At 53.3% G+C, this 22339-nt stretch overlaps 2 protein-coding genes and 1 pseudogene across 4 annotated transcripts in view; 1 reads left to right on the forward strand and 2 right to left on the reverse strand.

The window, feature by feature from the left end:
• Nucleotides 1-22339, forward strand: part of LOC120379758 (ribonuclease-like) — a 67986-nt gene that overhangs the window by 25326 nt on the left and 20321 nt on the right. The window lies entirely within an intron of this gene.
• LOC120379760 (ribonuclease-like) lies at nt 8848-15162 on the reverse strand. 3 transcript variants are annotated; one of them, XM_039497271.1, is made up of 2 exons: nt 15127-15162; nt 8848-9822 (listed from the first exon to the last, which is right to left on the reverse strand). In XM_039497271.1, exon 2 carries the CDS (start codon nt 9802-9804, stop codon nt 9355-9357), a length of 450 nt encoding a protein of 149 aa, XP_039353205.1. In that variant the 5' UTR covers nt 9805-9822; nt 15127-15162; the 3' UTR covers nt 8848-9354. The 3 variants fall into 3 exon arrangements, with proteins under 3 accessions (XP_039353205.1, XP_039353206.1, XP_039353204.1); XM_039497272.1 differs by lacking the exon at nt 15127-15162 and adding an exon at nt 11924-11995; XM_039497270.1 differs by lacking the exon at nt 15127-15162 and adding an exon at nt 10058-10177.
• LOC120380045 lies at nt 20207-21624 on the reverse strand (annotated as a pseudogene).

The raw sequence follows: 22339 nt of genomic DNA on the forward strand, positions 1-22339 counted from the left end.
TCCACGCAGTGTGCAGAGGCGGTCAAAAAAGCAAACAGGATGTTAGGAATCATTAAAAAAGGGATAGAGAATAAGACTGAGAATATATTATTGCCCTTATATAAATCCATGGTACGCCCACATCTCGAATACTGTGTACAGATGTGGTCTCCTCACCTCAAAAAAGATATTCTAGCACTAGAAAAGGTTCAGAAAAGAGCAACTAAAATGATTAGGGGTTTAGAGAGGGTCCCATATGAGGAAAGATTAAAGAGGCTAGGACTCTTCAGTTTGGAAAAAAGAAGACTAAGGGGGGACATGATAGAGGTATATAAAATCATGAATGATGTTGAGAAAGTGGATAAGGAAAAGTTATTTACTTATTCCCATAATACAAGAACTAGGGGTCACCAAATGAAATTAATAGGCAGCAGGTTTAAAACAAATAAAAGGAAGTTCTTCTTCACGCAGCGCACAGTCAATTTGTGGAACTCCTTACCTGAGGAGGTTGTGAAGGCTAGGACTATAACAATGTTTAAAAGGGGACTGGATAAATTCATGGTGGCTAAGTCCATAAATGGCTATTAGCCAGGATGGGTAAGAATGGTGTCCCTAGCCTCTGTTCGTCAGAGGATGGAGATGGATGGCAGGAGAGAGATCACTTGATCATTGCCTGTTAGGTTCACTCCCTCGGGTGCACCTGGCATTGGCCACTGTCGGTAGACAGATACTGGGCTAGATGGACCTTTGGTCTGACCCGGTACGGCCTTTCTTATGTTCTTATGTTCTTATGACGTAAAACCAGTTGGATTTTTATAAACAAATTTGGTTTGTTTGCAAATGGTAATACAAATAATTGACATATTTTAAGCATTTATATGGTATATAATGAAATGTTTCAAGTGTAATTAAGATTAGGTAGCACATTATTACCGCATAGATGTAGTTTGGTGTGTGTGTGTGTGTGTGTGTGTGTGTGTGTGAAATTAAAATTTAATAAAAATTTAATAGGAAAAAAAACCCAACGAATTACCCATTTAATTATCTACTTTATTAATATTCCTACAGGGAGCTGCCCCAGGGACCTTCCCCAACTCCTTATTGGCTGAGTAGAAATTGCCCCCAAAGGGCAGGAGCTGGAATCTCCCCATGTGAGGAGGCCCTGCCCCTAGTCCCTGTGTGGCCACAGGCTGGGCAGCTCGGTGGCACATGGGGAACGGGGTACAGGAGGGCGCCACCTGCAATGCTGACCCAGCTCGGCAGGGTCTGACTGGCGCCAGGTGCGTGTCAGGGACGAGGATCCGGGAATAAAGAGGTTTCCACTGAGGTTTGCCAGTGAATGGCTCAGGTGCTTGCAGCCAAAGTCTCTATGGGGCTGGAAGGGTCCCCGTGTCCCACAGACACCTATGGGGCTGTGCCCCAGGCAGGTCTGCAGTAGGGAGGCAGAGCCAGCACCGCCAACCGGGCCGTTAAAAGTCAGACTAGTCCTTACCTGTCCTGGCTCTGCGCTGCACCCCGGAAGAGGCCAGAAAGTCTGGCTCCTAGGCAGGGTGGGCGGGGAGCACGGGACTCTGCGCACTACCCCTGCCCCAAGCACTGGCTCCGCACTCCCACTGCCTGGGAACCGTGGGCTATGGGAGCTGAGAAGGGCGGTGCCTGTGCATGAGAGCAACGCACGGAGCTACTGCCCTCACTCCATCACCTAGGAGCCAGACCGGGGTGCAGCGCGGAGGCAGGCCAGGCAGGGAGCAGACCTCAGCCCTGCTGTGTCGCTGACTGGGAGCCGCCCGAGGGAAGCCACTGCCCCAACCCTGAGCCCCAGCCCTGAGCCCCCCCCCCCAACCTAGAGTCTCCTCCTGCACCACGAATCCCTCATCCCTGGGCCCACCCCAGAGCCTGCACCCCCAGCCAGAGACCTCATACCCCCGTTCACCCCACCCCCCTGCCTCAACCCACAGCCCCCTCCCACACTCTGAATGCATCAGCCCCACCCCCCAGCCTGGAGCCCCCTCCTGTACACGAAACCCCTCAGCCCCAGCCCCACCCCAGAGCCCAAAACCCCAGGTGAAGCCCTCACCTCCTCCCACAACCCAGCACTTTGCCCCCGCCTGCAGGCCCCTCCGGCACCCTAAACCACCCTGAAGCCAGCACCCCCAGTTAGAGTCCTCTCCCCCTCCTGCACCCCAACCCCCAGCCCCAGCCCATTGAAAGTGAGTGAGGGTGGGGGAGAGTGAGCCACCAAGAGACGGGAAATGTAGTGAGTGGGGGCAGGGCCTCTGGGAAGAGGTGGGGTGGGTGGTGGGGCCTCGGGGAAGGAGTGGGGCTAGGGTGTTCGGTTTTGTACAATTAGAAAGTTGGCAACCCTGACACTCAGTGGTCCTGGGTTACGGGGTCGTGGGGAGCCCTGTCAGGGCCAGAGCTGGGCCTGCCGTGGGACTGCGGGGGTGTCAAAGCCCCAAGCCCATGATCACGTGAGGACCCTGCAGGGTGAATAGGACAGCAGCCGGCCTGTCCCAGATCCCCCTGAACCCAGCCAGCCTGGCCTGGCCCAGATCCCCCTCCAACAGGATAAATCCAGGGATCAGAGGGTTACCAGCTGAGCTGGTGAGAAAGCCCCAGGTCAGACAGACACAGGGACAAATGCACCCTCGGGCACACAGAGTGACACAAACACAAGCAGTTTGACAAAGCACCCCCCAGCCCCAGAGCACTGTACACACACACACACATACACTCAAACACACACACACACTCATATTCTTACACACACATTCACTGACACATCCATAGAAACATATCCAGATGCACCCTGCGCGTGCACGCACGCACACACACACACTCCCAGCCATGTACTCTGTACACACATGCCCTTACACAAGCATTCAAGTAGTGTCCCCCCCCACACTCTGAATACATATGCCCTCCACACAGATGCATACACACTACATGCGCAGACCCCACACATATACATGCATTCAGTCTAGCCAGGCAGGGCTCGTGGACACTAGAAAGGCTGGGCCAGCAGAGCTGTATTGGCAGAGCCCCCTAGTGGAGCCGTGATAAATAGCCACCTTCTGGCAAAAGGTCTCTTCTATCAGCATCTGCACAGGGGCTTTTGCCAGCACAGGTCTGTGAGTCAGGGGTGTGATTTTCTACACCCCTCTGAGCAGCACAGTTATGCCGGCAAACCTTTGCAATGTTGACCTGGCCTCTCTGACACACACACTTTATGCACACACACCTTTTACATCCCAATGTGCATTTCCTCATGCAGACGTGCATGCACCTTAGACACACATGCATGCACTCTACACAGACACACTCAGTGTGCAGACACATTGTCTTTCTGTCACACACACAGATACACACAATTCTGTTTATCAGTACTTGAGTGGCATGACAATCAACAGATACAAATGTAAAAGCAACAAAGAGTCCTGTGGCACCTTATAGACTAACAGACGTATTGGAGCATGAGCTTTCGTGGGTGAATACCCACTTCATCGGATGCGTGCAACGAAGTGGGTATTCACCCACGAAAGCTCATGTTCCAATACGTCTGTTAGGCTATGAGGTGCCACAGGATTCTTTGCTGCTTTTGCAGATCCAGACTAACATGGCTACCCCTCTGATACAGATACAAATAGTTATTCAACAACGACACCAAGGGCAGGTTGCCTGATGACCACGCTCATACAGGAACACATGCACAACCACTCTCCACTCCCCTCTTCTAGGACACTAGTGGGGCAATTAATATTCCAATTTAGGGGCACGAAATGGGACCCTGAACCCCCCCCCACAAAGAAGAGAAAGCGTGAGACCCTTCATAATAGTGCTGGCAATTTGCCACATGTGGTATCACAAGTGGGATACCTGTGTATAGTCTATAACAATGACCCATCTAATGAGTAATTTGTTTCTTTCAACCTCAAGATCTTTGTCGCCTGTTTTGAAATGTATTTATGTATAGGGCCAGGCGTCCTTTGAGAAAATTAGTTATGTCATGACAGTTCCTATGAAAGACCTACAAGCAGGATGTGTGAAATCTGGGGCTTTGTTTTCCACTAGCTACATAAAACAATCTCCAATCTCCTCCAACAGTCTCACACTTACAGAATTATTATGGGGCAAAGTCTGTAATACAGATTCCCTATTTAATATTTTTTGATTCAGGGAAGTAGAGACACTATGTGAGGGCCTAGTTCTGCCAATCATACTCATGTTGAGACCTTATTCCTTCAATAGCCTCATTAATTTCAACACCAGCAGATCCCAAATGTGGGGTCTAGGCCTTAGACTGTTCATGAGTGTTTGTTACTGGAAATAAATATTAGCTTTTGCAAGGCCCATCTGACAGCCTGTCACTTAGAAAGTTTTGGTAGGTGTTGAGTTTTTCAAGGAATTTGTGTGTTGATAATTAAGATGCATATTCTTTCAGATTCCTAAATTTATTGTCAACCAAGTGAGAAAGCAAAACACTGCAAGTCAGAAGAAGGAGAAAAAGGACAAAGCTATGAAGAAACTGCTGAAAAAGATGTCTTGCTTTTCATGTTTTTCCTTGTCATAAGCCAAGAGCCCCAATGATGTAAGAAAATAGGCTCTTGTCAAATCATAGTTATTGGGTCATATTCTCCGTTGTGACAAATTGCCGGCACTATTATGATGGGTCTCATGCTTTCTCTTCTTTGAGGGGGGTTCAGGGCCCCATTTCTTGCCCCTAAATTGGAATATTAATTGCCCCACTAGTGTCCTAGAGGAGGGGAGTGGAGAGGGAGGGACCTGGGCCCACCCTCTACTCCAGGTCCCAGCCCAGGGGCCCTGAGGATAGTGGTGAACCACTTGAACTGACGGTTCCTTCCCCTGGGCTACTTCCCTCTCCTGCCCTTCAGCTTGTGGGGGGCTTTCTGCCCTCCCTCTGCACAAGCCAGGTGCCCCTTACCTAGAGTCTAGGACTTCTTAGCCCACTGCAGCACTTCTCCAGACTGGTCTCTGCTTCAACACCAATCCTTTCTGCTCCAACTCCCACACTGTCTGATTGAAGCAGGGGTTTTTATCATGTGACTGATTGCAGGTGCTCTAATTGGCGTCAGGTGCTCTAATTAATCTATAGCAAACTTTCTTCCCCTTACAGGGAATAAGGCTCCCTTCTAACCCTCTCCTGCTGCCCTCACAATGATATAACTGGAATATGTTTTATGCTACATATGCCATGTAACATATCTCTGTGAAGGTCATGGTCTACATTCATCCTATTTGTATGCATGTATCATTTTTGTACTTGAAGTTAGGAATATTGGCTGTATAGTTGCTTGGTTTCTTTTGAGAAAGGAATGTGCAAATTAATGTGCCCAATCAAGAACTACTTAAGCCAACAATGAATTCGAAGATGCCAATTCACATCAGAGGTTTCCCAGGAATGTGGCTTGGCTGGTAAGAAACTCAGTCATGCATGGAAATGTGACTTGCCCATGTGACTCCAAAACTGCATCTTGGAGCTGGACTTTGCATAGGAGAGAGGAGGGGGTCTCCACCCACAAGAGAAAGTCTATTTAAACCCCTGGGAGACCCCTCCATTTTGTCTTCACCTGGCTAAAGAGAGAGCCTCTCCATCCCAACGATACCTGAAAGAAACTGGAACAAAGGACAGCGACTGCAAGGGGTGCGAGTGATTGCTGGACCCAGACTAGAAGGAGATTAGTCTATAAAAGGAAACTTAATGGGTGAGAATTTTATCTATATTCAATTTTTATTACTGTACTAGACTTAGACTTGCATGTTTTATTTTATTTGGCTTGGCAATTCACTTTGTTCTGCCTGTTACCGCTTGGAACCACATAAATCCTCCTTTCTGTATTTAATAAAATCACTTTTACTTATTAATTACCCAGAGTATGTATTAATACTTGGGAGGAGGGAACAGCTGTGCATATCTCTCTATCAGTGTTATAGAGGGTGAACAATTTATGAGTGGATTTATTGGGGGTTTGAAGCCCATTGGGAGTTGGGCATCTGAGTGTTAAAGACAAGAACACTTCTGTGAGTTCCTTTCAGTTAAGTCTGCAGCTTGGGGGCATGTGGTTCAGACCTGGGTCTGGGTTTGCAGCAGGCTAACGGGTCTGTCTCAAACCAGGCAGGGCACTGAAGTCCTAAGCTGCTAGGGCAGGAAAGCAGGAGCAGAAGTAGTTTGGGCACATCAGGTGGCAACCCTAGGGGCTTTCTGTGATCCAACCTGTCATACAAGGTATTCAGAGTGTGGGAGGGGGCCGTCCGTTGAGGCAGGGGGTTGGGGTGAAGGAGGAGGTCTGGGCTCTGGGCTGGGGCTTTGGGTTCTGGGGTGGGGCCGGGTATAAGGGGCTTAGGGTGTGGGATGGGCTCTGGGCTGGGGCAGGAGGTTGGGCTGCAGGGGGGTGTGAGGGCTCCAGCTGGGTGTACAGGCTCTGGAGTGGGCCCAGGGATGAGGGGTTTGGGGTGCAGGAGGGGGCTCTGGATTTGGTGGGGGCTCGGGGCTGAGTCAGGGGGTTGCGGCTCGGGGTTGGGGCATGGGCTTACCTCGGGCGGCTCCCAGTCAGCGGCATAACAGGGCAAAGGTATGCTCCCTGCCTGTCCTGCCTCCATGCTGCACCCTGGAAACGGCCAGCAGGTCTGGCTCCTAGGCATGGAGAGGGGGCAGGAGGCTCTGTGAATTGCTCTGATGTGCAGGCACTGCCCCCCCAGCTCCCATAGGCCATGGTTTACATCCAATGGGAGTGCAGAGCCGGTGCTTGAGGCGTGGGGTAGTGCCTGGAGCCCCATAGCCCCCACACCCCGGTAGTGGCAGGCTGTTTGTGGAGTTTTAGGCTCCCCTGCTCTCTTATACCCGTCACCATGCTGCCAAAGGTAAGGCAAGTCCCCCAGCCCAGGGTCACAATGCAGTGCGGCCGTATCCTCCCTGTCTCCCCTTCAGTTTTCTGATTTCCCCCCCAGAAAATTCCCTGCGTGGGTGGGACTGATCTCCAGGAGCTATCACCCGCGCCAGGCCATCGAGGAGAGCATAGGGCCTTCACAAACCAGCCTCAGTTCAGGACAGTTTCGTGCATGACAGCAGGGGACTAGGCTGCCCCAGGGAGATACGCACTAACAACGCTTGGCTTAGGTGATCACAGCACTGAGTGCTGAGCTGGGGATCCTCCAGGACCCAAGCGCTTCCCCTATAAATATTCCCATCTCCCTGCACTGCCACTGACTTCTGTGTGAGCAAGACAGAGCCACCTCCCCATCTCTGCCTTGGTTTTCCACACCTGTGGGATATGGGGGAAGATTCTGGCCCAGTCTGTGTAAAGGGCTTGGGGGGGCCGAGTGCTGTGTCACGGCAAAGGGGCGCTGCGGTGGTGATGGCTGCCCTACATGCCCTACTGTTCCTGGGAGCTGCAGAGCAGGGGCAGGGGCAGGAGAGTCCAGCTCTACCTCCGTATTGCAAACCTGTCTGGGACAGAGCCCCATCGGTGGCCGTGGGGTCTGGGGACTCTTCCAGCCCCGTGGAGACTTTGGCTGCAAGCAGCTGAGCCATTCACTGGCAAACCTCAGAGGAAACCTATTTGTTCCTGAATTCCCCTCCCAGATAAGCACCCAGAGCCAGTCAGACCCTGCTGAGCTGGGTCATTGCAGCTGGCACCCTGCAAAAAAAGAGGTCCTGTACCCCATTCCCTGACTGCCACCGAGCCGCCAAGCCAGGGGCCATCCAGGGACTAGTGGCAGGGCCTCTGAAAGGGAAAGGCCTCATATCCAATCCCCACCTCCTTGAGCCAGCCAGTTCTGGGGCCAGATCAGAGCCAGTGCCCCCTAAAGGGGAAAAGGATTGCACTCCCCAGCCCCCTAAGCCAGCTGGTCCCCCAAAACTAGGGCTGGATCAGAGCTGCTGCACCTTATACCATTCTCTGAGCAATCTAGCTGGATTTCTGACATGCTGCTAGGGTTAAATAACGCTGGATAACCAGTGACTCTGCACCCAGCCTCCACAAACACTCTCCCCCTCATTCTGCGTTTGCAGGAAAGTATTTTATTGCAAGAAGCAGGGAGAAAACTGAACTCAGTGACAGCTTCCCCAGGGCTCAGCCTGAGACAACACCCGCACAGCATCCAGTGGATCAGGGATGGGGAAGGACTGTACAGTATAATGGGCACTAGGGGCAGCAGAGGGTGGGGTTGGGGAAGGGGCGGCTATACTGTATAATTGGCACTAGGGGACAGCAGAGGGTGGGGGCGGGGAAGGGCGGCTGTACTGTATAATGGGCACTAGGGGTAGCAGAGGGTGGGGCGGGAAGGGCAGCTATACTGTATAATGGGCACTAGGGGCAGCAGAGGGTGGGGGCAGGGAAGGGGCGGCTGTGCTGTATAATGGGCACTAGGGGCAGCAGAGGCTGGGGGTGGGGAAGGGCGGCTATACTGTATAATGGGCACTAGGGGCAGCAGAGGTGGGGCAGGGAAGGGGCGGCTTTACTGTATAATGGGCACTAGGGGCAGCAGAGGGTGTGGCAGGAAGGGCGGCTGTGCTGTATAATGGGCACTAGGGGGCAGCAGAGGGTGGGGGCAGGGAAGGGGCGGCTGTACTGTATAATGGGCACTAGGGGGCAGCAGAGGGTGGGGGCGGGGAAGGGGCGGCTATACTGTATAACGGGCACTAGGGGGCAGTAGAGAGTGGGGTGGGGAAGGGGTGGCTATACTGTATAATGGGCACTAGGGGCAGCAGAGGGTGGGGGCAGGGAAGGGGCGGCTATACTGTATAATGGGCACTAGGGGCAGCAGAGGGTGGGGGTGGGGAAGGGGCGGCTGTACTGTATAATGGGCAATAGGGGGCAGCAGAGGGCGGGGTTGGGGAAGGGGCGGCTATACTGTATAATGGGCATTAGGGGAGCAGGGAGTGGGGGATGGCGAAGGGGCGGCCATCAAGGGGTTCATGGGAATTTTGATCTATCCTGGGAGACTAAAATTGGGCACCCGAACCAAATCAGTCTGGGGTTTCAGAGCCGCTTGGCATCTTCCCCTCCTGGTGGCTCGGGCAGCCCAGCCCAAGTGCAGACCAGCTGTGTTTGAATCCTGCCCAGCGAGGCAGGTGCTGGGGCTCAGTCTGAGGGTCTCAGTGCCAGCCAGGGGGGCTGGGCACCCAGATTTTCAGTTGTGTGGATGGGAACTGGGCACCCAGAATTGGAAATCACCCTGCAGGCCCCAAGCTGCTGACCCATGGAATAGGGGGGAGAGGCTGAATGTCCCAGTGGAGACTCATGGCAGGCACTGCCGAGGAGGGGCAGGGACAGGGCAGGAGAGCCCCCAATGAAAGAGGGCTGCCTATGAGTGAAAGGGGGGTGGGGGACAGCAGGGGGATCCCGTGCTCCCTGCTCATGGCAGATATGTTGGCTCCAAGTGCACGGGCAGCCGCCGGACACAGGCCACGCGGACTCTGGTGACTCCAGTTGCAGCTCTGTATCTACAACGCCCTGGTTGGGAGCCAGGCAGCACCCGGCACGTGGTGACGCTGAATGATCTGATGCTGTCGCGGAGGTTGCCACTAACAGGTCTCCCTCCCCTGCCACAGATGTTTCGGAGCTGGTGGGTGGAGGTGTGGATGAAGGTGTTGGTGGGTTTGCACTGGGGTCTGGTCAGGCCCCGTCGCTGCATCAGGAGGTTGCAGTAGATCCTGTCATTGGGCGCTCTGGTCTTGGGGTGGTCAACGTGTTGTCTCACAAACTGCCGGTAGCTGGCACCTTCGCTGAGCTGGGCCAGGGTGGCAGCCAGCAGGATGAGGGGCAGCAGGAGCGTGAGGCGGGGTCCCCTTGGGGCCATGGCCATCTCTGTCACTAGTTCAACCTGCAGGGAGGTGGGGGGGGGAGATGGATGAAGACAGCGCTGGCTGGGAATCTGCCTCCTCCATGGAACCTCCAGGACCTGAACCCCAAACCTGCCATTATACCCTCCCACCCCACTCTGCCACCCAAAAACCACCACAACTCATGATCCCATCCCACTCTATCCCCTCATCTCCCACCCAACTCTTCCCCAAATATAGGAGAGTTATTATTTTTATCACATGGCACCTACATACCCTGCCAAAGACCTGCTCTCCCTCTGCACAAGCCAGGTGTCCCTTTACTTGGGGTCTTGGACTTCTTAGCCCACCACAGCACTTCTCCAGACTATCCTCTGCTTCAACACCAATCCTTTCTGCTCCTACTCCCACACTGTCTGATTGAAGCACGGGTTTTTATCATGTGATTGGCTTCAGGTGCTTTAATTGGCATCAGGTGCTCTAGTTAATTTATAGCAAACTTTCTTCCCCTTACAGGGAATAAGGCTCCTTTCTAACCCTCTCCTGCTGCCCTCTGGCCATGCTGTATCACAATCATATATATATTCATAAGCATATTCCCATGAAGACTTATGGAGTACACCATCACACCTTGGTCACCCCCCTAGCTGCACCCCAAATCCCTCATCCCCAGCCCCTCACCCCCTCTCACAACCCGACCCTGTGCCCCAGCCCAGTGAAAGTGAGTGAGAGTGGGGGAGTGCGAGCCACTGAGGGATGGGGACTGCGGTGAGCAGGGGTGGGCCACAGGGAAGGGGCGGGGCCTCGGGGAAGGGGCAGGGCCTCGGGGAAGGGGTAGGGTTTGGGTGTTCAGTTTTGTGCGATTAGAAAGTTGGCAACTCTACCCACCAGTGAGTCTGGGCAGCATGGGACAGGCCCTTGGGTCTCACTCCCGGCCCAGGATCGGCTTGGGCTGGTCCAGGCTGATGGAGCTGGGGGCTGTCTGTTATAGCTGTCCCCCTGCTGCATTCCTTTTTTTTCTCTCCTTTCTGTTTGTCCTGTGTGGCCGCCCCTCCCGGCCTTGGGCTAACAAAAGTCACAGCCTGGCCCTGCTCATGGGGATGGCTCGTGCAGAGTGACTGGAGCCATTGCTCTGCTCAGGGAGGGGGGCTTTTTTGCTCCTTTGTCTAGCTTCTTTGTTCGGACCCAGCTCGGTGTAGGGGGCGCTGCCCAAAAATGCAAGACCTAAAATGGCCAAATAGCTGAGCATATGAGTCATACCTGTGGCTTAAAACATGCCCAGGCATGCCTATGCGTACCTGCAGTTTTTCCCTGCCTTCTCTCCTCCCTGTGAGAAGGGGAACCAATCAGAGTTACTGGCGGGAAGCTGCCTGAGTTTGCCTTTAAAAACAGACATTTTCTGATCAGACCCCCGGAGAAGGTCCTTGCTTTGCCACCTGGTCTGATCAGCTAGGGGTCTTTGGGGGCCCTCTCCCTGCTCTCGTTTGTTTTTGAGCATAGCCCCGCTTTAAACTCCCCTCCCACAAACAACAAATTTTGCCTGGAAATCTCCTGATTATTGTAAGCGAATCGAGTCCTCTCTGCGTCCTCTGATGCTGAAACTGCTGTTCCTGCTGCTGCTGCTTTGGGGATTGGTAAGAACTCTCTCTTGCAAACTCCCCCTGTCCTAGCTGCTGGCCTTGTTTCCCCAGCAGACGGACCCAAGCTAACTCCGTGGTCTGTGTTCTGTAACTGCTCTGCTTCTAGCTCCGCAGTGCCTTTGCTGCTAAAAATAAGCCTGTGCCGCTGCCAAGCTGTGCCTCTCTTGGAGCTGTATCCTGGGCACACACCACTCTGCCCTCTGAAACTACCCCTAGTATAAGGTGCACCCATTAGGTTAGGTTTAGCCTTTAGTCTAGATAAATTGTAATTTCATTTTGCATAGCTGTGGTTAAGTTAGGTTTAGAAAATTGTTTGCATTGTACTCGGTAAGTTCGGCTTAGAGAATTGTTGCATTGTGTTTTGTTACTTGCTAATTTGTGTAGTCTTGGTTAAGTTAGATCATAGATAAGATTTTGCTGTGTTCTGTATAATTGTGGTTAAGTCTGTCTTCCCACCGCCAGCCCCTCCTCCCCCCCCCGGGGGGCTTCCCCAGTCACTTACAGCCTGTCTGCTCTCTGTGTCGCACTGAGTTTAAATCTCCCTCGGCAGCGCCTCTGTCTTTGGTCTCTGCTCCACCATGTTCTCTCTCTTTTAATTCCTTCCCTCACGTGTTCACCCTGCTCCTACTGCTGCCAAACCTCAATTGTATTGCTAAAGTCTATATAGCAATAAAGTTTCTTGACACCTTAAATGACTGCTCCTTGGAGCAGCTAGTCCTGGAACCCACCAGAGGAGAGGCAATTCCTGATTCAGTCCTAAGTGGAGCACAGGATCTGGTCCAAGAGGTGAATATAGCTGGACCCTTGGTAATAGTGACCATAATATAATTAAAATTAACATTTATGTGGCAGGGAAAACACCACAGTGGCTGAACACTGTAGCGTTTAATTTCAGAAAGAGGAACTATACAAAAAGGAGGAGGTTAGTTAAACAGAAATTAAAAGGTAAAGGGCCAAAAGTGAAACCCTTGCAAGCTGCACGGAAACTTTTTAAAGACACCATAATAGAGGCTCCACTTAAATGTAAACCCCAAATTAAACACCATAGTAAGAAAACCAAAAATGAGCCACATTGGCTAAACAACAAAGTAAAAGAAGCAGTCAGAGGCAAAAAGGCATCCTTTAAAAAGTGGAAGTTAAATCCTAGTGAAGAAAATAGAAAGGAGCATAAACTCTGGCAAATGAAGTGCAAAAATGTAATTAGGAAGGCCAAAAAAGAATTTGAAGAACAGTTAGCCAAAGACTCCAAAAGTAATAGCAACATTTTTTTAAGTACCTCAGAAGCAGGAAGCCTGCTAAACAACTAGAGGGGCCACTGGATGATCAAGATGATAAAGGAGCACTCAAGGCTATTGTGGAGAAACTAAATGAATTCTTTGCATCAGTCTTCACGGATGAGGATGTGAGGGAGGTTCCCAAACCTGAGCCATTCTCTTTAGGTGACAAATCAGAGGAACTGTCCCAGATTGAGGTGTCATTAGAGGAGGTTTGGGAACAAATTGATAAATTAAACAGTAATAAGTCACCAGGACCAGATGGGATTCACCCAGGAGTTCTGAAGGAACTCCAGTGTGAAACTGCAGAACTACTAACTGTAGTCTGTAACCTATCATTTAAATTAGCATCTGTACCAAATGACTGGAGGATAGCTAATGTGATGCCAATTTTTAAAAAGGGCTTCAGAGGTGACCCCCACAATTACAGGCCGGTAAGCCTGACTTCCGTACTGGGCAAACTGTTTGAAACTCTAGTAAAGAACAGAAATGTCAGACACCTAGATGAACATAATTTTGGGGGAACAGTCAACATGTTTTTTGTAAAGGGAAATCATGCCTCACCAATCTACTAGAAATCTTTGGTGGGGGGTGTCAAAAAGCATGTGGACAATGGGGATCCAGTGGTTATAGTGTATTTAGACTTTCAGAAAAACTTTGACAAGGTCCCTCGCCAAAGGCTCTTATCCAAAGTAAGCTGTCATGGGATAAGAGGGAAGGTTCTCTCCTGGACTGGTAACTGGTTAAAAGATAGGAAACAAAGGGTAGGAATAAATGGTTAGTTCTCAGAATGGAGAGAGGTAAATAGTGGTGTCCACCAGGGGTCTGTACCGGAACCAGTCCTATTCAACATATTCATTCATGATCTGGGAAAGGGGGTAAACAGTGAGGTGGCAAAGTGTTAAGATGATACAAAATTACAAGGGTAGTTTAGTCCAAAGCAGACTGTGAAGAATTGCAAAGAGATCTCACAAAACTGGGTGACTGGGCATGAAAATGGTAGATGAAATTCAGTGTTGATAAGTGCAAAGTAATGCACATTGGAAAACATAATCCTAACTATACATATACAATGATGGGGTCTAAATTAGCTGTTACCACTCAAGAAAGAACCTTGGAGTCATTGTGGATAGCTCCCTACAAACATCCACGCAATGTGCAGCAGCAGTCAAAAAAGCTAAGAGAATGTTGGGAATCATTAAGAAAGGGATAGATAATAAGACATGTTGCCTCTATATAATATCATGTTGCCTCTATATAAATCCAAGGTACGCCCACATCTTGAATACTGCATGCAGATGTGGCCACCCTATCTCACAAAAGATATATTGTACTTGGAAAAGGTTCAGAAGAAGGCAACAAAAATGATTAGGGGTATGAAATGGCTGCTGTATGAGGTTTGATTAATAAGACTGAGACTTTTTAGCATGGAAAAGAGATGACTAAGGGGGGATATGACAGAGGTCTATACAATCATGACTGGTGTGGAGAAAGTAAATAAGGAAGTGTTATTTACTCCTTCTCATAACACAGGAACTGGAGGCCACCAAATGAAATTAATAGGCAGTAGGTTTAAAACAAACAAAAGGAAGCATTTCTTCACACAACCTATAGTCATCCTGTGGAACTCCTTGCCAGAGGATGTTATGAAGCCCAAGACTATAACAGGATTCAGAAAAGAAGTAAAATTCATGGAGGATACGTCCATCAATGGCTATTAGCTAGGATGGGCAGGGTGGTGTCCCTAGCCTCTGTTTGCCAGAAGCTGGGAATGGGCCACATTCTGGCAGGTGCTGCACAGACTCCGACTGAGATGCTTTTTTGCTCGGAGTGTCCCAGACACAGAGTGAAATGCAGGCAGAGCTCACGCTGCGCAGGGAGCAGGGAAGGGAAGGGTTCTTCTCCCCCTGTTACAGGTGGGGAGGCTGAGCAGTGAAAAGTTAACGTTGGGGGTTTTCAGCTCCCTCTGGGTTCCCAAGTCCCATGGACATACCCCAGGGTTTGGCCTGCATCTGCGGGGGGCTTGGAAATCCACATCCTAAGAAACAGTGAATGAACCCCAGGCTCCTAGACCCAGTGGGGGCACACGACGAGCAGAGCAGCCGTCCAGGAACTGAACTCAGCGTTACTGCTTTGTCTGCAGTGCATCCATTGTCCTGACTCCCAGTCCCAGCCACCCTTCCTCTGACCACTAGATGCCACTCGCCACCCAGAGCAAGGGCGAGAACCCAGGAATCCTGACATACCCTCTCCCCCGCATGTTCCTCTCACTGTCTTGCCAAGTTTCTGATCTCAGTCCCCAGAGTCAATGCAGAGTCACTCCCTGAGTGCAATGGGGTCAGGGCTGGATTCTGCTCCCAGCCCCCCTGGGTCAATCCACAGTGGCCCTCCCTCTGCTTTTCCCCCCTGGCTGTGTCTTTTCTCAGCTCACCCGAGTTCTGGGGCTCCCGTCAGAGATGGATCCAGTTGCCAGCAGAGCTGAAAGTTTCTAATTCTCCTACCCTCCACCAAGTCCCTTATATAAAGCCCGACTAGTTGGGGAAGAGTGGGGCAGCTCCTCCCACTGAGGGGCCCAGAAGTGCTGGGTGTGGCAGGGAGTTAGCAGGGAAGCAGGCACAGGGCAGAGTCCTGAGACACTGAGAACCCCACATCCCCTGTATCTGGTGCACCTGAACCCTGGGGTTCTGGCTTCCAGACAGGGCCGGCTCCAGACTCCAGCACGCCAAGTGCGTGCATGGGGCGGCATTTTGCCAGCAGGGCAGCAGGCGGGTCCAGTGGATCTTCCGCAGTCATGCCTGCGGGAGGTGCACCGGAGCCGCGGGACCAGCGAACCCTCCACAACTGTGGGAGGTCCACTAGAGCCGGGGGACCAGCGGACCCTCCGCAGTCATGCCTGCGGGCGGTCCGCTGGTCCCGCGGCTCCAGTGCACCTCCCGCAGGCATGACTGCTTGGGGCGGCCAAATTCCTAGAGCCGCCCCTGCTTCCAGCCTGCCTGAGCTCTAATCCACAAGACCCCACTCCCCTCCCATAGCCTGCTTCGAACCCAGGTGTCCTTACCCAGCTGCCCCAGTGAACCTATCCTGTAACAGGTATAACCTGGGTGCCCTGGGTACCCCATAATCACAACCCCCACCTGGACCCTCCCCAGGTTTCCTGAGCAGGTCATCAAAAGAGGGGCAGCGACCCATCCAGGGGAGGGGCAGGCCTGGCCTGTGCCCAGAAGATTCTTGGATCACAGTCCTGCCCCCACCCCCTAGCTGCACCTGAACCCCAGGGCCAGGGGGAAGGGTGAGGGCTGGAGGGGACATGGGCGGGATGGGAACTGGCTGGGGCTTGGTGTCCTGTCTCCTGGGTCTGTGTCCTGCCCTCTGCAGAGTGTGTGTGTTTGTGTGTGAGTGAGTGAACAGTGTGCAGGAGTGTGTGTGTGGGCAGTGTGTATGGATGTGCATGAGTGTGTGTGTCTGTGCTGAGAGTGTCTCTGGGCGTGTAACACAACCGCTGGAGAGTTTGTGGTGCCAGGGGAGTGTTACAGAGCTGACTGGACACAGCACAGTGAGTAGCCGCATACTGGATGGCCCCTGGCTGCCTGCGACGCCCCACCCAGGGCTGGCTCTCCTCCTGGCCAGGGTATTCTCTGCCCGACTGCCAGGCCTGTGCAGTGTCACTGAACTGAAATAAATACCATGTCTGTGTCCGTGTCCGTGTGTGAGTGTGTGTGTGTGTAACCCTTCTGCCCCTCTGAGTTGGCAGCAACAAGGGCCGGGTTCAGTATCCAGGGGTTCCGTTTCAATAACACAATGCAAAACCGGCTCGAGCCCCCACCCAGTGACCTGGGACAATTACCTACCACCCCCCCGGGCGCCTCTAGGAGGCAATACTTCCCCACTCGCAAGCACAGAGTCCAAGTGTAGCAAAATCCTTTTAATAAAGGAGGGAAACAATGCGGCATCACGTTGGAGAGACACCACAAACAGGACTATACACAAACCATAAGCAAAAAACCCACCTCCAAGTACATTTGGCACTGTCCTTTCCCCCTTAGGGTCTTAAGTCCAATCACCCCAAAGTCCAACAACCCAAGAGTCTCTGTCTCTGGTCAGTGCCACCCCAAAGTTCAAAAGTTTATCTGCAGAGTTTTACCCCCCCAGCCTGGGTGGAAATGGGGGGGGCACACACAGGGTGTTAAGGGACACCTTATGTGGGCCAGGGCCGACTGCCCCGCTTCTCCGTGGAGTTCTGCTGTAGCCTTCACCACGACTGGCTCCACTCCACCAGCTATGCCGCTCCTCCAGCCAACCCGTGAACCGCATCAGCTGTCCACGCGAACCGCTCCACACTGCTCACTGTTCCATGGGCTGCGCCAACGTGCTGCAGACTGCTCCGCTCTGCCAGCTGCTTAGCGATCGATCTTCAGGCTCCCCCACTCAGTAATCTCAGCTCAGTAAGCTTAGCTCTTTTAGTGGTTTCAGCTTGTAGTAGAGGAGCCCCAGTGCCACCTTGGCCCAACATGAATTCAGGTCAGCAGCCTCCAGATGGACTCCTAAAGGATTCAAAATTAGCTCTGCTCTTTAACAGTGGAGAGAGGAGGATGTGCAATTGGTGTTCCCCTCAAAAGGGGCCCATACCATCACGTACACACACCAGTCCCCAGCCTCTCTCCCTTCACTGGGTTTTGGAACCCATGTCCCTTGTCTAGCAAGTACTATTTTATGTAGGTTAAGTCATTTCTGTCATAAAGCAGTCTCATAGTTCCTCATTCACATAATTAAGGTAACAGCCCTTTTTTTTCCTTCCTGCCCCAATAACAAAGAAATTGGGGATTCCACAGTGTAAAAATAACCATCCCATGCTGCTGTGTGTTATGCTAAGTGGAGTGGGATTACCAATGCAAATGCAGATTCCTAAAATTCCTTTGCCCACTCCTCATAATGTACCACCAGATGTCAGGGTAGATCTCATCCTGACTCTGCTTACATGTGTGTTCTCTCTCAGTGTGTTTGTGTCACGCTGGGCCTGGAGGTGCATTTGTCCCTGTGGACCTTGTCACCATCTGATCCCCTGATATGTCCTGTTGGAACAGGGGGGCTGGGATGGATGGGCCCAGTGGGGTGCTGAGAACCATTGACCCAAACTGTAGGCCTTGGGTATAATGGAAGCCACTTCATGCAAGGGGGTGCGGCAGCCAGGCCCCTCTGCGCCGGTGCCTGTCCCATTCACCCTGCAGTGTCCCCCTGGTGCTCACGGGCTCGGGGCTTTGACATCCCTCCTCTGGCCCTGACGGGGGCTGCCCATGACCCCGGCAGCCTGGACTGGCCCTAGCCCCATCCCAGGCAGCCAGATGCAAGGTCAGACCTCTGTGTCCATGGATTGCTGCAGCTAGAAGGGCGAATGCAATCCTTCGGGTGAGAAACAGGGGCGCAGCGCTGCAATGCATGGACCCAAGGAGCCAAAGGTGTTAACATGACCCTGAAAGAGTCCAACAGTCAACAGTATTAATGAAGGTTCGGGGCTTGGTATCCAGAGATCTCAGCCTGCTCCATCCCAATATCACTCTGGATATTGTTTAACATGCTGTTAAGGCTCAGGAAAAGAAGGACAAACAGTTAAAGCATGTAACATGGCTTTCATTTCAATGGCCTCCTTTATTCCCCTTCACAGGCAGGCTTTGCGATGGTATAAAATATGGCCGTGGCTGTCTCCATTGGAGAGAAGAGCTGCTAGTAGTGTGTGTGTGTGTGTTTGTGTGTGTGACAGATGTGCAGGAGAGTGTCTCTGGGTGTGTAACACAACCCCGGTAGAGTTTGTGGTGCCAGGGGAGTGTTACGGAGCTGACCGGACACAACACCCCAGCACAGATTGTAATCTCATCCTGGATGGCCTCTGGTTGCCCGGGGTATCCTCTGCCCAACCTGCCAACCCTGTGCAGTGTCACTGAACTAAAATAAATTGTGTTTGTGTGTGTGCAAAGTGCATGTGTGTGTATGGGTGTTTTGTCAGTGTGTTTATGTCACTCTGTACCTGGGGTGCATTTGTGCCTGTGTCTGGCTGATCTCGGGCTTTCTCACCAGTGATCTTGTCGCCATCTGAACCCCTGTTATAATAGGGGAGGCCAGGCTTGGCCTAGGGGGATCTGGAACAGGCCGGGCTGGCTGGGCCCAGGGGGATCCAGTGCAGACTGGGGTGGCTGGATACACTGTCCAGTCTGATTGTGGATTTCTTCTCTGTCTTTTCTCCCTGACCTGCTCAGACCCTGCAGATAACGACTGGGGAGGGGCTGGCTCCAGGGGCCAGTTCCCATCCACCACTCTCCACTGGCACCGACTGTGGAGCCCTGCCAGGTCCTCTCTGCACCGGCTCCTGTCCCATTCTCCTGCAGTGTCCTCTGTGCTCATGGGCTCAGGGCTTTGACACCCCCACAGTCCCGGGGAAGGCCCAGATCTGGTCCTACTGGGGCTACCCACGACCCCGTCAGCCTGGACTGGCCCCAGCGCATCCTGGGCAGGGAGTGAGGCCTGAAGGCCCGTCCCGCGCTGCCCAACCCCACTAGCTCCCTGGGCATCAGTTGGTGGTTGGGCCGTTGCTGGGTCCCTCCCCGTGGTCTGGGGCAGGTCGCTCTCCCTGGGACAGGGGGGAGGGGAAACCCTACACACACAGGCCAAGTTTCACAACCCCGAGGCCCCTGGGCTGAGGCTGGGGAAGTCGGCGAGGCAGGGGGGTGTTGGAATTTCGGCAGTAAGAGCTGGGGGAGGCGATGGGAAATGTCATGGCTGGATGCCCACTGGATGCAGAGCCCACCTGGGAGTGCTGAGAGCGAGCAAAGAGGACACGTTCCTGGCTAAGGAAGTTTCCCACCCACAGCCTTTGCAGTGATGTCCAGCCAGGCTGGCTGGGACCCTCCTTCCAGAGACAGGCCAAGTTGAGGTTTGTCTCCTCGGGGAAGGATCAGGGTGCGTCTCAGTCCCTCCGTGTCACCCCCTGACCCCTTTGTCCATACCCAGAACAGGACACCCCTCCCCGTGCAGGTTTCGTTTCTTCCTGGAGCTTTTCCTTCACTTCACACCCCACAGCTCAGCATCAGGCTCAGCAGGGCAAACAGGCCCCACTGAGAACCCTAAAATGCCCCCAGCCCCCCAAACACACCGACTGGTTCTGCACTGGCAGGAAAGTGTTTTACTGCAAGAAGCAGCAAGGAAAGAAAACTCAGGGACAGCTTCCAGGGCCCTGCCTGGGACAATCTTCTCCCCACAACCTGCCCCCGATACCCAATGGGGGAAAGGGGGTCTGGCTGTACTGAATGATGGGCACCCGGCAAGGGGGTGCGGGTCTCAGTGTCAGCTGGGCGGGGGGAGAGGGGGCTGGATACCTGGATTTTCACTCATGTGGATGGGAACCGGACGCCCAGTGTGGTAAATCCTCCCACAAGCCCGAAGCTGCCGGCCTGCGGAATAAGGGGAGACACTGAATGTCCCTTTGGAGACTCATGGCGGGTGTTGTGCAGGAGGGGCAGGGAGCTCCCAGTGACAGGGGGCTGCCCAGGAGTGAGAGACGGAGCAGGGACCCCTCTGCTCCCAGCCCATTGCTGACGCCTGGGATCTACAGGATTCTGAGGAAGTGCACAGGCTGCTGCTGCTGGTTACAGGCCACGCGGATCCTGCGGGTCTGGGGTATTTCCCTGTAGATACAGCGCGGTGGGCGGCGGGGGCTGAACACCAGCAGGCACGTGGTGAGGCGGAAGGCTGTGAGGCTGTCGCACTGGTTGAGGCTGGGGTAGACGCATCTCCCTGTGCGGCCGCAAATGGCTCCAACCTGTCTGGTGGGAGCATGGATGAAGGTGTTGCTGAGTCTGCAGCCAGAGTGGGTCAGGCTGAGGCGCCGCATCATGACTTTGCAGTAGCTCTGGTCACTGGGGGGTCTGGTCTTGGGGAAATCAACGTGTTCGCTCACAAACCGCTTGTAGCTGTTGGGTAGTACAATGTTCTGGGCCAGGCAGGTGGCCAGCAGGACGAGGGTCAGGAAAAGGGAGGGGCAGGGCCATGGCCGCGTCTGTCACTGGATCGACCTGAGGTGAGGTGTGGGGAGGGAAATAGATGGAGACAGCGTGGAGTGGGGATTTGCCTTCTCCATGGAACCCCAAACCCTCCCCTGCCAACTGATTCTATCTGTAAAGCCTGAATAACCTGACCGAGATCAGGACCCCGTTGTGCCAGGTGCTGCACAGACCCTGACAAAGATCAGGGCCCCTTTCTGCTCAGAGTGTCCCAGTTCCAGCCACCCTTCCTGTGACCACTAGACACCACTCCCTTTCCAGAGCCGGGGTGAGAACCCAGGAGTCCTGAGTCCACATGTCCCCCCGTGTTCCTCTCACTCTCTTGCCAAGTTTCTGATCTCAGTCCCCAGGGCCAATGCGGAGTCACTGCCTAAGTGCCATGTGGTCAGGGCCGGATTCTGTTCCCAGTCCCCCAGAGTCAATCTGCAGTGCCCCTCCCTCTGCGTTTCCCCCCGGCTGGGTCTGTTCTCAGCTCACCCGAGTCCTGGGGCTCCCGTCAGAGATGGATCCAGCTGCCAGCAAAGCTGAGTATCTCTCAGTCTCCTTCCCCTTTGGGTGTCATTATATAGAGCCCGATCAGGCAGTTGGGGTGCAGCAGCCCCTCCCACTGCGGGGACCAGAGATGCAGACTACGACAGTGATTTTGGGGGGGAAGCGGGCACAGGGCAGGGTCCTGAGACAATGTGAGCCTCACAGCCCCAGTGTTTGGTGCACCTGCCTCTGTGATCCTCAACCCAGTGTTTCCCCAAGAATGGAAATGGAACCCAGGAGTCCTGGCTTTCAGTCTCCCTGAGCTCTAATCCATGCAATCCCACACACCTCCCAGAGCCAGGTTCAAATCCAGGAGTCCTTACCCAGGTGCCCCAGTGAATCCACCCCATTACAGGTTTAACCTGGGTGCCCTGGATACCCCATAACCACAACCCCAAGCTAGTCCCTGCCCAGGGTCCCTGATCAGATCCCTGGGCATCAAGAGGGGCAGTGACCCATCCAGGGGAGGGGCAGGCCTGGCCTGTGGCCAGCAGATTCTTGGATCACAGTCCTGCCCCTCCCACCAGTTGCACCCAAGGCTCAGGGCCAGGGGGAAGGGCGAGGGCTGGATGGGACATGGGGGGTTGGGTAGGGACTGGATGGGGCTTGGCGTCATCTTTCCTGGGGCTGCCCCCTGCCCCCTGCAGTGTGTGTGTGTGCGTGAGAGAGAGAGAGCAGTGTCCAGTGCACGAGGGTGTGTGTGTGTGAGAGAGAGAGAGAGCAGTGTCCAGTGCACGAGGGTGTGTGTGTGTGTGCGTGAGAGAGAGAGAGCAGTGTCCAGTGCACGAGTGTGTGTGTGTGTGTATCTGAACAGCACAGGTGAGTGTGCATGTGAGCAGTGTGCAGGAGTGAGTGTGTGAGTGTACGAGGGTGGTGTCTAACCAACGGCTATGAATGGGGGTGTGAGTGTGTACGTGAGTGAGAAGTGAACACGGGTGTGCATGTTTATCTGAGCATTTGTGTCTGTGCAGGATGTGTGTGCGTGTGTGTGCATGAGAGAGCAGTGTCCAGTGCACGAGTGTGTGTGTGTGTATCTGAACAGCGCAGATGAGTGTGCATGTGAGC

Source organism: Mauremys reevesii, linkage group 13 (assembly GCF_016161935.1).
Source record: "Mauremys reevesii isolate NIE-2019 linkage group 13, ASM1616193v1, whole genome shotgun sequence".
Taxonomy (NCBI): Eukaryota; Metazoa; Chordata; order Testudines; family Geoemydidae; genus Mauremys; species Mauremys reevesii.